The sequence below is a fragment of the Hibiscus syriacus genome, unplaced genomic scaffold (genome assembly GCF_006381635.1).
Source record: "Hibiscus syriacus cultivar Baekdansim isolate YM2019G1 unplaced genomic scaffold, ASM638163v2 tig00000916_pilon, whole genome shotgun sequence".
NCBI classification, from domain to species: Eukaryota; Viridiplantae; Streptophyta; class Magnoliopsida; order Malvales; family Malvaceae; genus Hibiscus; species Hibiscus syriacus.
Window position 1 is genome coordinate 164,877 of NW_024061833.1, and position 14,040 is coordinate 178,916.

Here is a 14,040-nt window from a genome sequence, read left to right on the forward strand (position 1 = left end):
TGCAGTACAGACCACTGTTCAATGCCTCAGTGCCAATGGTGGCACAAGCACAATTCAAAGCTCGACGCGAGGTTAAATCCGTCATTACATTGAAGAAGCAAAACCCTAATCCTATATTCCGACATATAAATCGGCTCGCCTCTTTCATTTCTCCTTGCATTAAGGAAGAAGTGGTCAAATAGCTTCCTCGTCGACCTCTCAGGTTACTTTCTCACTTGGATCTTTCTTCTCTGTTGTTTGGTTGCTTAGGAATTGAGTGAAGAGGTCACTCAAAATTAGTTTGCTGTTTTAATTTGTTAATTTGGTTTGCAATCGAGTTCAATTTAGTTCTGTTTTGTTGTTCTTTTCATCGTTTCATCAGTAGCTGCCAAAAGAACTGAATTTTACCGTGTATTGATAATTATGTATGCCTGTGCTTTAGTTTGAAGAAAAGATGATTAGATTGTTAGTTTAATACTTGTTCAATGCAGATCTGTTACGTATTCTACCAAGTTCATATTTGGTAAATGGAAATGTGTGGGGATGATTTTGAATATGTGGAAAATCTTAAATTCTACTTTCAAAATTAGCATGATCCAGAGTTGAACTGTTGATGTAATTCTGGGTTTCCCCTTCTTTTCATCCCATTAGTCTCAAAATTGTTGTCAATGTTTTTTTTTTCTTTTCTACCCCCTAATTCTGTTTAATTACAGGTCACTATCTTGAGTTGTAAGCATGGCAGATGGATCTAAGCGTCCATCAGTGTTTCAAAAAGTGCATGGCCAGTCCTATTTAATTTCCAGGCTTTCTCCTAACTTGCCTGCCAGTAATTATAACGTGACCGGTGCGTATGTCAATGGAGGAATTCATGTTGCTTTACAGCAATCACGTCAATCCACCGGGTTGGCATATTTGTCCCCTGTTTCTCCCATATTTGTACAAGCTCCGGCCGAGAAAGGTTTTTCCGGTTTTATGGTGGATTTCCTCATGGGAGGAGTTTCTGCAGCTGTTTCCAAGACAGCAGCTGCTCCAATCGAACGGGTTAAACTTCTAATCCAAAACCAGGATGAAATGATCAAATCCGGGCGGTTGTCTGAACCATATAAGGGAATTGCTGACTGCTTTGCCAGGACTATGAAAGATGAAGGTGTCCTTGCTCTCTGGAGAGGCAACACTGCTAATGTTCTTAGATACTTCCCCACCCAGGTTGCTTTTCACATCCTTTATTTTTAAGTGCATTCTATTACTTTTCAGCCATCCTTTTTTAAAATGGATTTGCATTTTTGATTTGTTTACTAACCAAATTTGTCTGTTAATATCCCTTGGCTATCCGATTATATGTTTGGTGTAGTATTTACTACTTCAGTTTGGTCAAAGGACAAAGTTATCTTTCGTTTTGTTCTCTTTTCCTCATTTTATGTTTTTTGGCTTAAAGCATTAACCCAGTTATATGTGTCAGGCTCTGAACTTTGCCTTCAAGGATTATTTCAAGAGGATGTTCAACTTCAAGAAGGACAAAGATGGCTACTGGAAATGGTTTGCCGGGAACTTGGCATCTGGTGGTGCTGCTGGTGCTTCATCCCTTCTTTTTGTTTACTCCCTGGATTATGCTCGTACACGTTTGGCTAATGATAATAAGGCTGCTAAAAAGGGTGGTCAGAGGCAGTTTAATGGTTTAGTTGACGTCTACAAGAAGACCATCCAATCTGATGGTATTGCTGGTCTTTACCGGGGATTCAATATCTCATGTGTTGGTATTATTGTCTATCGTGGGCTCTACTTTGGTATGTACGATTCTCTGAAGCCCGTTGTTTTGGTTGGTGGATTGCAGGTATGTATCTGTTTCCTGACCCTCACAACCATTTGCTTAAACAGTAACACAACCTGGAGTTTAACAGCTGAAACATACTTGATTCTGTGTGCTTTTGATATTTACAGGATAGTTTCTTGGCAAGTTTCTTACTGGGTTGGGGTATCACGATAGGTGCGGGACTGGCGTCTTATCCAATTGATACGGTCCGTAGAAGAATGATGATGACCTCGGGAGAAGCAGTCAAATACAAGAGCTCGTTGGATGCGTTCTCCCAAATCATCAAGAATGAAGGTACAAAATCACTGTTCAAGGGTGCTGGTGCAAATATTCTCCGTGCAGTCGCAGGTGCTGGTGTGCTTGCTGGCTATGACAAGCTGCAAGTCATCTTCCTTGGCAAGAAATATGGATCTGGCGGTGGAGGTTAATATTATCATCATATAGCGGTGGAAGGTGATATACCGGTGCTGCCTTAATGAAAGATTTAGGTTCCCAAATTCGAATAATTTTGGAAGGGCATACTGCCATTGATAGTTCCAGTAAATTAGGGATTGAATATGAAAAAGTTGGTGACGAAAAAAATTACTTTAGCTTTGAGTGTTAAATTTGTTTAGTTCCAAGACCATGTGTTTTGTTGGTTCTACTTTCTTGGTTTTTGGTTGAGAATAATTAAAGAGTGTTTTCTCTCAAATACCAAGTGTTCTTTCTCGTTCAACTTTCTCGTCCCTGCCACTGGACCAGACAACACCAAGAAATCTAAGCACGGTCTACGTCTTCCAAGCATGGTCGTCGGTAACGGTAATTGTTAAATGGGCGAAAGAATCGCTGGTTTAAATCTTTTAAGCTAGATTTGTGGAATACGAAAACAAATTCGATGAAACAGACACCAAGTCGTGTTTAAAAGATAAAAAAAAGACTTGAACTGAAAATTGTGGCATAGTTTAACAACATATGTGAGCTGATATGAACTATACTGATAATAATAATAACGAAGAGACTTTCCATATGCTTTTTACCCCATAAAGGAGGCTTGCTATCATTAGCATGACTTTGCACTTTAATGTTATATAAAAAAAAAATTAGTTGGCAAATCCTGATAATATCGTAAATAATTATAAATACAAGATTCAAACTCTATTTTATAAATACAGTGCAACATGTTGAAAAGGTGAACAAGAAACGGTTAATATACTTGAGAATCCTATTTTGGGGTCAAAAAAATAAAAGCATAAGAGTTTAGGGTTAAGAGTTCAAAAATTTATTAAGGGTTAATTTGAATTATTGACAACTCAAAGGGTCCAAAAGTGTTACTATGCCATTTGAAAGAAAGTCAATGCCCCAGCATATGCACCTCCTTATTATATATTTTTAGGTAGATTTTGACACATTTAATCATTTATATATTGTTTATATTTATATCATTAAAAGTAAACTTGTAAATGAATGAATATTTAATGCACCGTGATATATAATAAATGATGGCAATCAGGGCGAGACATGTTTATGACTACTATGAATCTAACTTTAATATTAGGAAAATTTTACTAACGCTCGACGAAAAGCTATAAGCATCACTAATGACGAGCATCATTAATTTAATTTATAAAAATTTAAATTTTAAAAGAATTAATGTATAATTATAAATTAGTAAAAAATTTATATTTAAAACAAAAGGTAAACTATACTAGTGACCACCTAACTATTATTTCGTCTCATTTTGATCAATATTTTTGAAATTTTGTCAATCAATTCACTCAACTATTTAAATGCATTCAATTAAGTCACTTGTCGTTAATATTTAACGGAGAAGATGATGTGTCAATTAAAATATTTGGTATAATTACACATTTAATCACTGTTATTTATATATTCTATCAATTTAGTCTTAATTTTAATAAATTAAAATAAACTTAACCCTCAAATCTTCTTCAGGACTCCATTCCCCTTTCTTTAATCCTTTTTTATCATAAAAGGGAGCTCTCACCATCTTCAAGTTCAAGTAGTTCTCAAGGACAGTTGTCTAGATCTGATGTGGTACAGATTAAACACAACGCAGATAGCTCTTCTTTATATACCCATAGCCTGATGGAATGTTGATGCTCTGGCACAAAGGCCAACATTGCTAAACTGCAATATGAAATGGAAAGGAGAAAGGAAATAGACAATGGAAAAACAAACAGAGTATTAAGTTTTTTTCACTAACTGTAGAAAATGGCTTACAATGATATTCAACACATTACAATGATTGGGTATTTATAACCTAATATTAACACCCTAACAAATCTAACAAATTCTTAATAAATTGCTAACTAACATCAACTACTTAATAGTCTAACATTCCCCCAACTTCTTCGACCTTCTTGACGTAAAGATGAACACTTGAATCGAAAGTGTGATGCCTCCTTCCGTTCGACTTGAATCGAAAGTGCCGATGCTTCCTTCCGTTCGACTTGAATCGAAAGTGCAGATGCTTCCTTTCGTTCTTCTTATTCACCTTCATTTCTTTCTTCTTCATCCTCTTATACAAGGTTCCTTGACATTTATTTTTTCATGGACACTTGGTTGTGAAGTTTTCAAGTCCCATGACACTTTGAGATAGAAGCAACAAATCATGACGATGCACAATCCAAAATAACCAGCAATGCAACAGCGTGCAACACATCCACAAGAAACTAGTACAACAAAATTTGTTTCCAAAGGCAGGAAGAAATTGAACTCCCGGCAAACTCTAACTGTAAACAAACTATTCAAAAAACTCAAACAATTTACCATACCATTAGCTTCCAAGAGTGACCCTGCTCCATGTAGTCCATTGTGATCAATCCTATTGACTGCAATTAGAAGCATACGCTATGTACTGCTGCTGATTCAGGGCTCCATCAAACCTCAATGAGGCTGTAAGAAATAAGATAACCTGAGGTGAAGGATAGACGGTGAACCCAAGCTTCTACTTCTTTCCATAGTCAACAGAGAGACGCTCCAAGAGAAGAGATCCAAGTCCAGAGCCAGTACCACCACCAATAGCATTGAAAACCAAGAAGCCTTGGAGGCCAGTGCAATTATCAGCAAGCTTTCGGATGCGATCCAAGCAGGCATCAACAATTTCTTTGCCAATTGTATAATGACCACGAGCGAAATTGTTGGCAGCATCTTCTTTGCCACTGATGAGTTGCTCATGGTTGAAGAGTTGGTGGTAGGTTCCAGTCCTCACTTCATCAATAACAGTCGGTTCCAGATCCACAAATATAGCGCGAGGGACATACTTCCCAGCACCAGTTTTGCTGAAAAAGGTGTTGAAAACGTCATCTCCTCCACCAACAGTCTTATCGCTTGGCATTTGGCCATCAGGCCGAATTCCATCCTCGAGGCAGTAAAGTTCCCAGCAAGCATTTCCGACTTGAATACCGGCCTGGCCGATGTGAACTGAGATGCATTCTCTCATTTTTCTTCTTCTTAAAGATTCAATATCCAGAAGGAAACTCTAAAAGGAATGGAAACAAAAAAATTGCTTGAAAATATATGAAAAACAAGGAGGGGCGGAGCGTGTATCCGTTCTACTGAAACAAATCAGATACCAACAACATCATTGAAACATTTGGTCGAACAGATTATCAACACCAGTAAACCTAACGAAATCGGAACTCAGAACACTCTATCAACACCAGCAACTACTGATACAACTCCAAACGTAGGAAACGAATCACCAAAGTAAATGAAAAACTGAATCCAATGTTAAAGCACACTAAGGTTCCAGGAATGACTACAACCTACGAATCAATTTCTTTCATACCAAGAATAGAAATAGAAGATGAATTGAGAAGATTCCCAGTAACTATGATGAGTTGATGACGACAAAAATAAACCACATGCACCGTAGCAGAAGCAACAGAACAACGACAACAAAACTGGAGATCCGAAAAATCTACAAACTCTGCAGTAGCAACGGCGTGAGAGTAAAGGAATTCAATCGTCGGCGCAACGGCGGAAGAGAAAACGACGCCAGGATCTTTTAGCGAGTGATACCATGATGGAATGTTGATGCTCCGGCACAAAGACCGGCATTGCTAAACTGCAATATGAAATGGAAAGGAGAAAGGAAATAGACAATGGAAAACAAACAGAGAGTATTAAGTTTTTTTCACTAACTGTAGAAAATGGCATACAATGATATTCAACACATTACAATGATTGGGTATTTATAACCTAATATTAACACCCTAACAAATCTAACAAATTCTTAACTAATTGCCAACTAACATCAACTACTTAACAGTCTAACATAGCCCTGACTGGAAAATAAAATGTGTTCGGACTAGTGATATGGACTTGCAGGTAACCTCCAATTATCTTCTTTTCCACCCACATGCGTTTAGGATAATGGTATTAAAGTCATATGTCGCGACTCCTTCACAATGTGGTCGGCATGGATATTTAAGTTATGATGATAAGAATAATAAACAAAAGTAATAATTTGTGGATTGATGAAGAGTCACGATAAACAGACAAGATGGCACACAGATCTGCAGAATGCTTGTTTTATGAGTACGTTAATCTAATCTTGCCATGATAAACTAACAATTTCATTTAATATTTTTTCATTTGAATGGTGTTATTTTTTTCTTTCGACCAGGCTTTTGTTTTGCACAGCAATAGATAATCTTATTACTAACATAGATCCGTTAATCAGTGTAGGAAAAAAAATCAACCAGTCCTATAAGAATCTCAAAATAATCAATAACCAAACACACCCAGCAAAGATGCACAATCAAGAATAGAGACACACAAACAAGTTTATGAAAAATTCTTATCTATTACAGTATTACCACCATGCTCTGAACATAATCACTTTCCTTCATCCGTCCTTTGTAAAAAAAAAAAATCTGTTAAGTATATTATTACATTGTCGAGACGGAAAACTGAATAAAAAATTCATCACCTGATTAACTATTTTATCAAAATTTATGAAAAATATTCTAAAATAGTCAAAATCCACAATGCAGATATGGAAAAAACATTATACATGATACCGTTTGATTTGAGGGTAAAGTTTATTTTAATTTATTAAAATTATAACCAAATTGATAGAATATATAAGTAACAATAATCAAATGTGTAATTATACTAAATATTTTAACTGTCGCATCATCTTCTCCGTTAAATATTAACGCAAGTGGCTTAATTGAATGCATTTAAATAGTTGAGTGACCTGATTGACAAAATTTCAAAAATATTGGTCAAAACGAAAAGGAGTAATAGTTAGGTGGTCATTGGTGGTATAGTTTACCCTTTATTTTAAATAATTTATCTTTAAATTTTTAACTAATTTATAATTATACATTGAGTCCTTTAAAATTTAAATTTTTATAAATTATATTAATAGTATTTGTCGTTAGTGGTACTCATCGTTGCTCGTCGAGCGTAGAAGAATCATCCTATATATTATCATTTTAACCTAATTCGATTTCATAACTTATAATATCAAATTCCACCCTAAAAAACAACATAATCATATTAAAATATTAAAATAGACACTTTAGCCAAAACCACTAATTGATGAAGTGGTTAAAGATATTCATATTACCTCATCTTGGGTGAGTTTAGATCTCGATATTTACCTTTAAATTGTAATATCTCTTTACTTAATTAAGAATATTCACTTTAGCCTCTACTCTTTTTTTAGAGCATTTTTCCCAGTGTTTAATTTTGGAATAAAAAGACTTTTCTGTGGATATAAATCGTTAGTTAACAAACTGTCAACACAAACCTTTTTATCCTAAAATGAAACAATGGGAGCTAAAATACTCCAAAAAAAAATAGAAGTCAATTTGACTATTTGATCAAACGTTAGAGATCTTTTACTCTAAAATAAAATATTAGTAGTCAAAATGTTCTTAAAAAATAGCCAAAATATCTATTTAACCCAATGATAGGGGTATTATTTGACATTATGCCATTAATATTATACAACAGACAACTAATGCTAAAAACAAACCATATTCTTCTCTCCATCCTCTAATCATAATTAACATCTCATTTAGAAAAGCCTTAATAGTAGAATATAATAGTGTAATTACTCACAACTTAAGAGATGATCAAAACTTAAATTCAAATTTTATTCTTTAATTTGCTTCAACATAATTATTATGTTTCTCGTTTTCATTCACCGCACAACTTCAACAGCAGTGTAATGCATGGCAGGCAAATTCTTCCGCAGATCAAAGGTTAACATCGAAGCCTTCGGCTTTTGTGGCCGGTCGAGTATCCCGACCAGCAACGGTGCCGGCGTTGTTCTTTCGTATGTTCCAAGCCACTTGGCTTGCATGTACTTGTGCTTCCTCCATGGAGCCAAGTGCATCATCTTCTCTTTCATGCATTTCTTGGCGGCCACACATAATATCTTGATCACTGCTTTCAGCCTCTCTGTTTTGCCGACGAACAGTTCCGATAACATAGCGATTAACTTGTTGTAATCGTCGTTGGCCCTCGCCATTTCGAATTCAGCTCGAAAATTCAACTCGATCACAACTCTTACATCACCTTTTCTGGGATTCGATTGGTCCAGCACTTCTAGATACGTGTGCTCCCCGGGTGGAATTTCAGGGGAGCTCTTCCACTTGGACTTGCATATGTAACAATTGAAACCTAAGCTTTGGAGACGAACCGAGAGTTCCCTTTGCATACATTTCCGGCAATATCCGGCCACCGGTCTCCGACAACTGCATTGCACTCCTACCGTGTCTAGTTCCCTCAATGCTTCTTTCGTAGCTCGGCGAATTCTTGATTCTAGAGAAGTAGTTCGGAATAACGTTGCCTAAATCAACATTTACGACAAAAAAATTGTTAATCACCTGATCTTTAAATTCTCCAAGTCTATGTTTTTTTTTGTGTGTTTAATTTCAATTATTGGAAAACGTTTACCTGAAGAAGCTGTTCTTGGGTTTCCCAGAAAATCCTCCTCTGTTCAATCTGGGCTTCGTCCTCATCGTCACCGCCGACAAAGTCCAACGAATTTTGTTCGTCGGAATCATTGCTTCCGTCCATGAACCCAAACATCAAATCGGCAAAACTCGCCGCTCCGTCGAGGAACTCGTCGATTTCATCGGAATTCTGGCGTGCCATGGGGACCTTTTCCATTTCTCCCGCCACCGGAAAGTATTCGTTGCTTTAGTATTTTGAAGAATTATTTTGGGTTCCCCGAAACGGGGACCAAATTTATAGCAAAAGCTACCTTCAAACAAAAACAAAAGTTATAACAAAAGTGTGTTGGGTCCTACCGACCCACGTGGACGAACGAATCGCCGCGGCCGTGGAAATGGTGGGATCAAGGCTTACGTGTCGAGTGATTAATGGTTGCTTAGTCAGACCAAACGAATAATGATACGAAATTGAAGACAGGGGAAGCAGTATGGATATGCTTTGAAAAAAAAATTCCAATATTAGCTTAAAGTTTTTCTTTTGATTGTTGAAACTGATCGCTTTTTAAATCATGATTAGAGCTGGAAATTTGATATTTGGGTTATCTTAATCCTAATGGCGGGGACTAATTGCAGTTGTTTTCGTTCGCCTAAATATAGGTTTTAAATAAGGATTTAACCTTTTAAAATGTTCAAGTAAAAACACGACGTTTTCTAATATATTTAAATAAGGCCATAATATTTTCTAAAAATATCAAATATGATTTAATATTTTAGAGTTTATTCAAATTAGGATTTAATGTCTTTTAGTATGATCAAATGAGAGCTCTAATTTGAAACTATTCTCAAAATATTAGACATTTATTTGAACAGATTTGAAAATGTTGGGCACTTATGCAAGTCTTTTGGAAGCTTATGCCCTTATTTGAACAGATACAAAAACGTTATAGACCCTTATTCAACTATTTCTTAAAGGTTAGATCCTCCCCTAAAAGTTTAGGCCCTTCTGGGAATATCTAGCCTTTTCCTCCTTTAGTAGGACCAGACCACATGCCACGTCTTCTTGGATGGGATAAAGCATTATTTCACTTGGATATTCGAATAGCGAATGGCTCCGGTTAGGAGAGTATTATGTTTACTAACGATTCTTTTTTCTTTTTTTTTTTTTTACGAAGGGCTATTCAGTTTTGTCTGCTGAAAAATATTGTTAAAAGTTAAAATTATATTATTAATTGAACTGAGTTTTTTTTTTTTTAAGAAACGTTATATGCTTATTATCCATAACCTACTTGTCCAGTACATCACTGAAAGGTTGGGAGAAAATTATTTAATTAATCAATTATAAGTTTTTTTATAAGTTAATTTAATTGGATGGGATGTTAAATCTCTTAAGTCTAAATTAAATATTTCACTACTCAATTTTCTTTTTATTTTTATTTTAGTCACTAAAATTTTAAAAATATCAATTTACTTATTGAACTTTCGATTTAATCTTATTTTGGTCACTCCACTGTCAAATGCTTAACCACATTGTGATTGTATTTTTTTTCTTTTAAAATTTATGAAATGGTCCCATAACCATTTTTGTGTGTGTGTGATAGTTTCAAATTCCATTTAATTTCTCGATGATGAAGAATCTTATTCCAAACTCCAACAGTGGGGAGGTGGAGAAGGAGGAAGCTAAATGTATATCTTGATTCCACGTTGATTGGATGGTGAATATTATGAACCAGAGTGGTTTGAGATTTTACAAGTTTTGAGTTTAGGGTTGAGTTTTAAAGTGATTTAGGTAAAATCTAAATTAATAGAGTGGTAGGAGACAATGAGGCGAGTTCGTTGATATGTTGAGTGGTCGGAGAAGCTGCAGAAGAACGATAATTGTAGTGTCAGCATGACATAGGGATGAAATTAAAACTTTCATCTTTGGAGGAAGAAGATAAACTTAAAAAAAAATGTATGATACATGGATTTTATGTTAATAAAAAAACAGTCTACAACAACACATGTGACCGCTATATCACCCTTTCATTTATGATTTAACACCCAAGTGATCAAAAACATGAGCAAATCGAAAGTTTAATGAGTAAATTGAATATTTTTAAATTTTATTGGCCAAAATAGGAATGATAAAAAGTTTAGCAATGAAATTTGTATATTTACAAAATTTCTTAAATATTCATAGTTTGAATATTAATATTGTGAATTGAGTAAACTAGATTAAGAAGATGGTCCTTATAATAAATCTTTATAATTTTTTATATGAATTTATCGAATATGAATGGTAAAAACTCACCCAATTAAGGAATGCTTAGGGTTAAACATCAAATCTTACTAGGATCATATTTTTCATTCCATACCAGGCACCACGTTTTTTATGTGGTCTGAAGTTATATGAAAAGGAAAATCTCCATAAATATCATTACAAAGATGAGGGGACAGAGAAAATATTCTAACACGTACACTTGGCCATCTTCACTTTGTTCACAGAATACCTGAAAAACAAATTAATTCCTATTAATGCATATTAAATACATTTATATAATTTCATAAATTTTGTACTCTCAAATATAGTATAGTTTACATTTCAATTAATTTATGTACGGATTAAACGACCTCAATAGTTAAGGGATAATTATTATTTTCAGAGGTCTCAGATTTAAGTACAACGTCTGCAAAAATATATTAGTATTTATTATTTAATAATTGAAAGTATTTCGAACAAATATTACATTGTAATCAACCCATACTAATCAAAGTTTCAATTAACTTGTGATTTGTATTATTTAAATTATTTGTATAATTTTATCTAGGCACACTTTTAAGGACTTGAAAAATCATATATTTATCTATGGCACGCTTGTCGTTGATATGATATATTTACATGTGCTTAAGTGTTGACATTATAGACGAAGTTAAGATTGAAACGTGAGGGAAATAAGTTACTTAGTTCTGAAATAAATAATCTTAAAAAATAATTAAATAAAAAAATCATCACAGTTGAGATTATTACTCCTCCCACTTATAACGTGTCTCTGGTTAACACGATATTATCACATGTATTTAAATATTAACGTGTCATTGTCATGCTTTTTTAAATCAACGTGACATATATCACGTTAATACCACATTATCACTTAAGCATATGTTGCATATGTATGCCAACACTTAAGTACACGTATGATTATAATTTTATTCTTGAATAACAAAAAAATTAAAAAAAAATTTAAGTTTTGAGTTCAAATATAATTATATGTAAATTTTATGTGTGAATTCAAGTCTAATTTTAATTCATCGAATTATATTAATTATAATTATATTTTTAATTTTTTTAATTGTACTTATAAACTTCAACATAATATATATACACACTCATCTTTACAGCTAAGTAGGTGGTACCAACTCTCAACGTTGTTGCTCTCAACTTATTTTTAAAGAATTTTTCAAACCAATATTCTTCCATCGATACTACTGAATTCAATACACTAATATTATCATAAAACAAAATTTTAATCAATTTTAAGAAAATGATGACTTCATGAAGATAAGTATGCCTTGTCACTTAATGGCAAGTTGAATGAAGAAATAAAGTGTTAATAATTTATTATTAGTTATAGGTCGAAGGTTGTGATATTAAAATTAATTAAAACTCAATAATCCACCTCGGATGACATTGAAGGACACCATCTTCTTGTATTAAAAAAAGCTATTAAATAACTTCAAAAATAGAAAAACCAAAAAAAATAACAAAAAAAAATTGCTCGAGAATCTTGCTGGAAAGATCCAAGACAAAAGGATAGAGCTTAGCATAAAAAATATTGTATTAATCATATATTTTTTAGGATAATGGTACACATTAGAAACCCATGTTTGTTTTGCTTTTACTTAATTTTCCTTTGCTCACTGGTAAAAGATCACATCCAATTAAAGAATTAGCCAATAAACTTTAAAAACTTCTTAAAAAATTGTTTTAGGATTATTCTGTGAAACACATCAATTAAAAAAGAATAATTTAACATATATATATATAATTAAATTTAACTAAAAAAATAAAGACAAAATAATAAAAGTTGTAAAAATTGATCATTAAAATTATTTTTTCCGTTTAAATAAAACTTATGATAATTTTTTATATAGTTATAACTTGTGGGTAGATCTGTTTAAGGATCAAGTCATCAGTTTAAGCCTACACATTTATTTGATACTTGAAAGAATTAGGGTAAAGATATTAAGTCCAAAAAACGGGTTGAACTCGAACTCGAACTCTAACAATCAAGGTTCAAATTCAATTTAAATTGACTCGACAAAATTTATATGTAGAAGATTTTGTCGAGGAATAAATTGAGTTTTGAAGATGAACTCGTATAGCGATCTCAGTTATTAGAGGGAGTGTTGTTTTCTTTAAAGGTTTTGATTTCAAGCAGCTGCATTTGCATTGTGTGTACTGTTAATGACTAAAAAAGAATATAAGCATATATTATCTTGTGATTACTCAAACTATTTAAAAAATAAGTTTTAAAAATGATGCAAATAGCACTTATTCGTCATAATGAATTAAACAAAAAAGAACAGCATATATGATTCCTACGATGAATGGTGACCTCAAAAAAGAACAACATATTTGATATTCCTACTAAAATTGAGTTTTAAAGATGATGCAAGTAGCATTTTATGAACGGTGACCGGAGACAATGCGAGTTGGAATTCTTTGTTTTTAATAACGTTATCATACAAAGATTAACTTATATGTTATTTTAATGGTAATCATTGTACCAAATGCAGTGATTGGTAATTTATATAGGGTTGGATTGAGGAGACTGACCATCTCTATCGGCTTAAAATTTTTAAATTCATATATATTTTAGATTATTTTTAGATTTTTTAATTAAAAATTCATGTTCTTCTAAAATTTTATAATTTTATATATTCTTAAAATTTTATAAATTTATTCCTAACATAAAATTTTATGTACATCTCTAAACTTATATCGGACGAGTATATCACTAAATATGACACATTTAAAGAGTGTCTATGGACAATCCTTAGAAAACTAATAATAATAAAAATAAAAGATTGATTTGTGGCTCAAATTATAGCTGCTTTTATGGCTGCTTTATTTTACTATATAAACTCATAATGCATGAAGTGGATTATGGATAACCATGGTTATTAAATACAACTAGTTGTTTAATTATGCTCTTAACTCAACGAACGAAAGCATACTTTCATTTAATAATAAAGGGTCATCGTTTAGTGAAAAAATAAAAATTAAATCATGTTTATTTCCTCAACTTTATAACTTCTTAATTAAAATAATTTGCTTTTAGTTTGGCAAAAATG

General features: G+C 33.1%; 2 protein-coding genes across 3 annotated transcripts; one reads left to right on the plus strand and one right to left on the minus strand.

Moving 5' to 3' along the window:
- Positions 1-73: 73 nt before the first annotated feature.
- On the plus strand, positions 74-12,206 carry LOC120117311 (ADP,ATP carrier protein 3, mitochondrial-like). 2 transcript variants are annotated; one of them, XM_039137611.1, is made up of 5 exons: positions 74-202; positions 693-1,185; positions 1,439-1,810; positions 1,918-2,210; positions 12,186-12,206. In XM_039137611.1, the coding sequence occupies exons 2-5, from the start codon at positions 715-717 to the stop codon at positions 12,187-12,189; spliced, it is 1,140 nt and encodes a 379-aa protein (XP_038993542.1). In that variant the 5' UTR covers positions 74-202; positions 693-714; the 3' UTR covers positions 12,190-12,206. The 2 variants fall into 2 exon arrangements, with proteins under 2 accessions (XP_038993542.1, XP_038993535.1); XM_039137604.1 differs by lacking the exon at positions 12,186-12,206 and having other exon boundaries at positions 1,918-2,371.
- Positions 7,921-8,948, minus strand: LOC120117326. Its single transcript, XM_039137619.1, has 2 exons — positions 8,708-8,948; positions 7,921-8,600 (listed from the first exon to the last, which is right to left on the minus strand). Exons 1-2 carry the CDS (start codon positions 8,921-8,923, stop codon positions 7,950-7,952), a joined length of 867 nt encoding a protein of 288 aa, XP_038993550.1. The 5' UTR covers positions 8,924-8,948; the 3' UTR covers positions 7,921-7,949.
- Positions 12,207-14,040: the final 1,834 nt, after the last annotated feature.

Bases quoted from the DNA above. Each gene is read 5' to 3' on its own strand.
- LOC120117311 (XM_039137604.1), top strand. From the start codon at position 715: ATGGCAGATGGATCTAAGCGTCCATCAGTGTTTCAAAAAGTGCATGGC. The intron at 1,186-1,438 runs GTTGCTTTTCAC...TATATGTGTCAG, and splicing joins TTAGATACTTCCCCACCCAG to GCTCTGAACTTTGCCTTCAA. The intron at 1,811-1,917 runs GTATGTATCTGT...TGATATTTACAG, and splicing joins TTTTGGTTGGTGGATTGCAG to GATAGTTTCTTGGCAAGTTT.
- LOC120117326 (XM_039137619.1), bottom strand. From the start codon at position 8,923: ATGGAAAAGGTCCCCATGGCACGCCAGAATTCCGATGAAATCGACGAG. The intron at 8,601-8,707 runs GTAAACGTTTTC...ATGTTGATTTAG, and splicing joins CCCAAGAACAGCTTCTTCAG to GCAACGTTATTCCGAACTAC.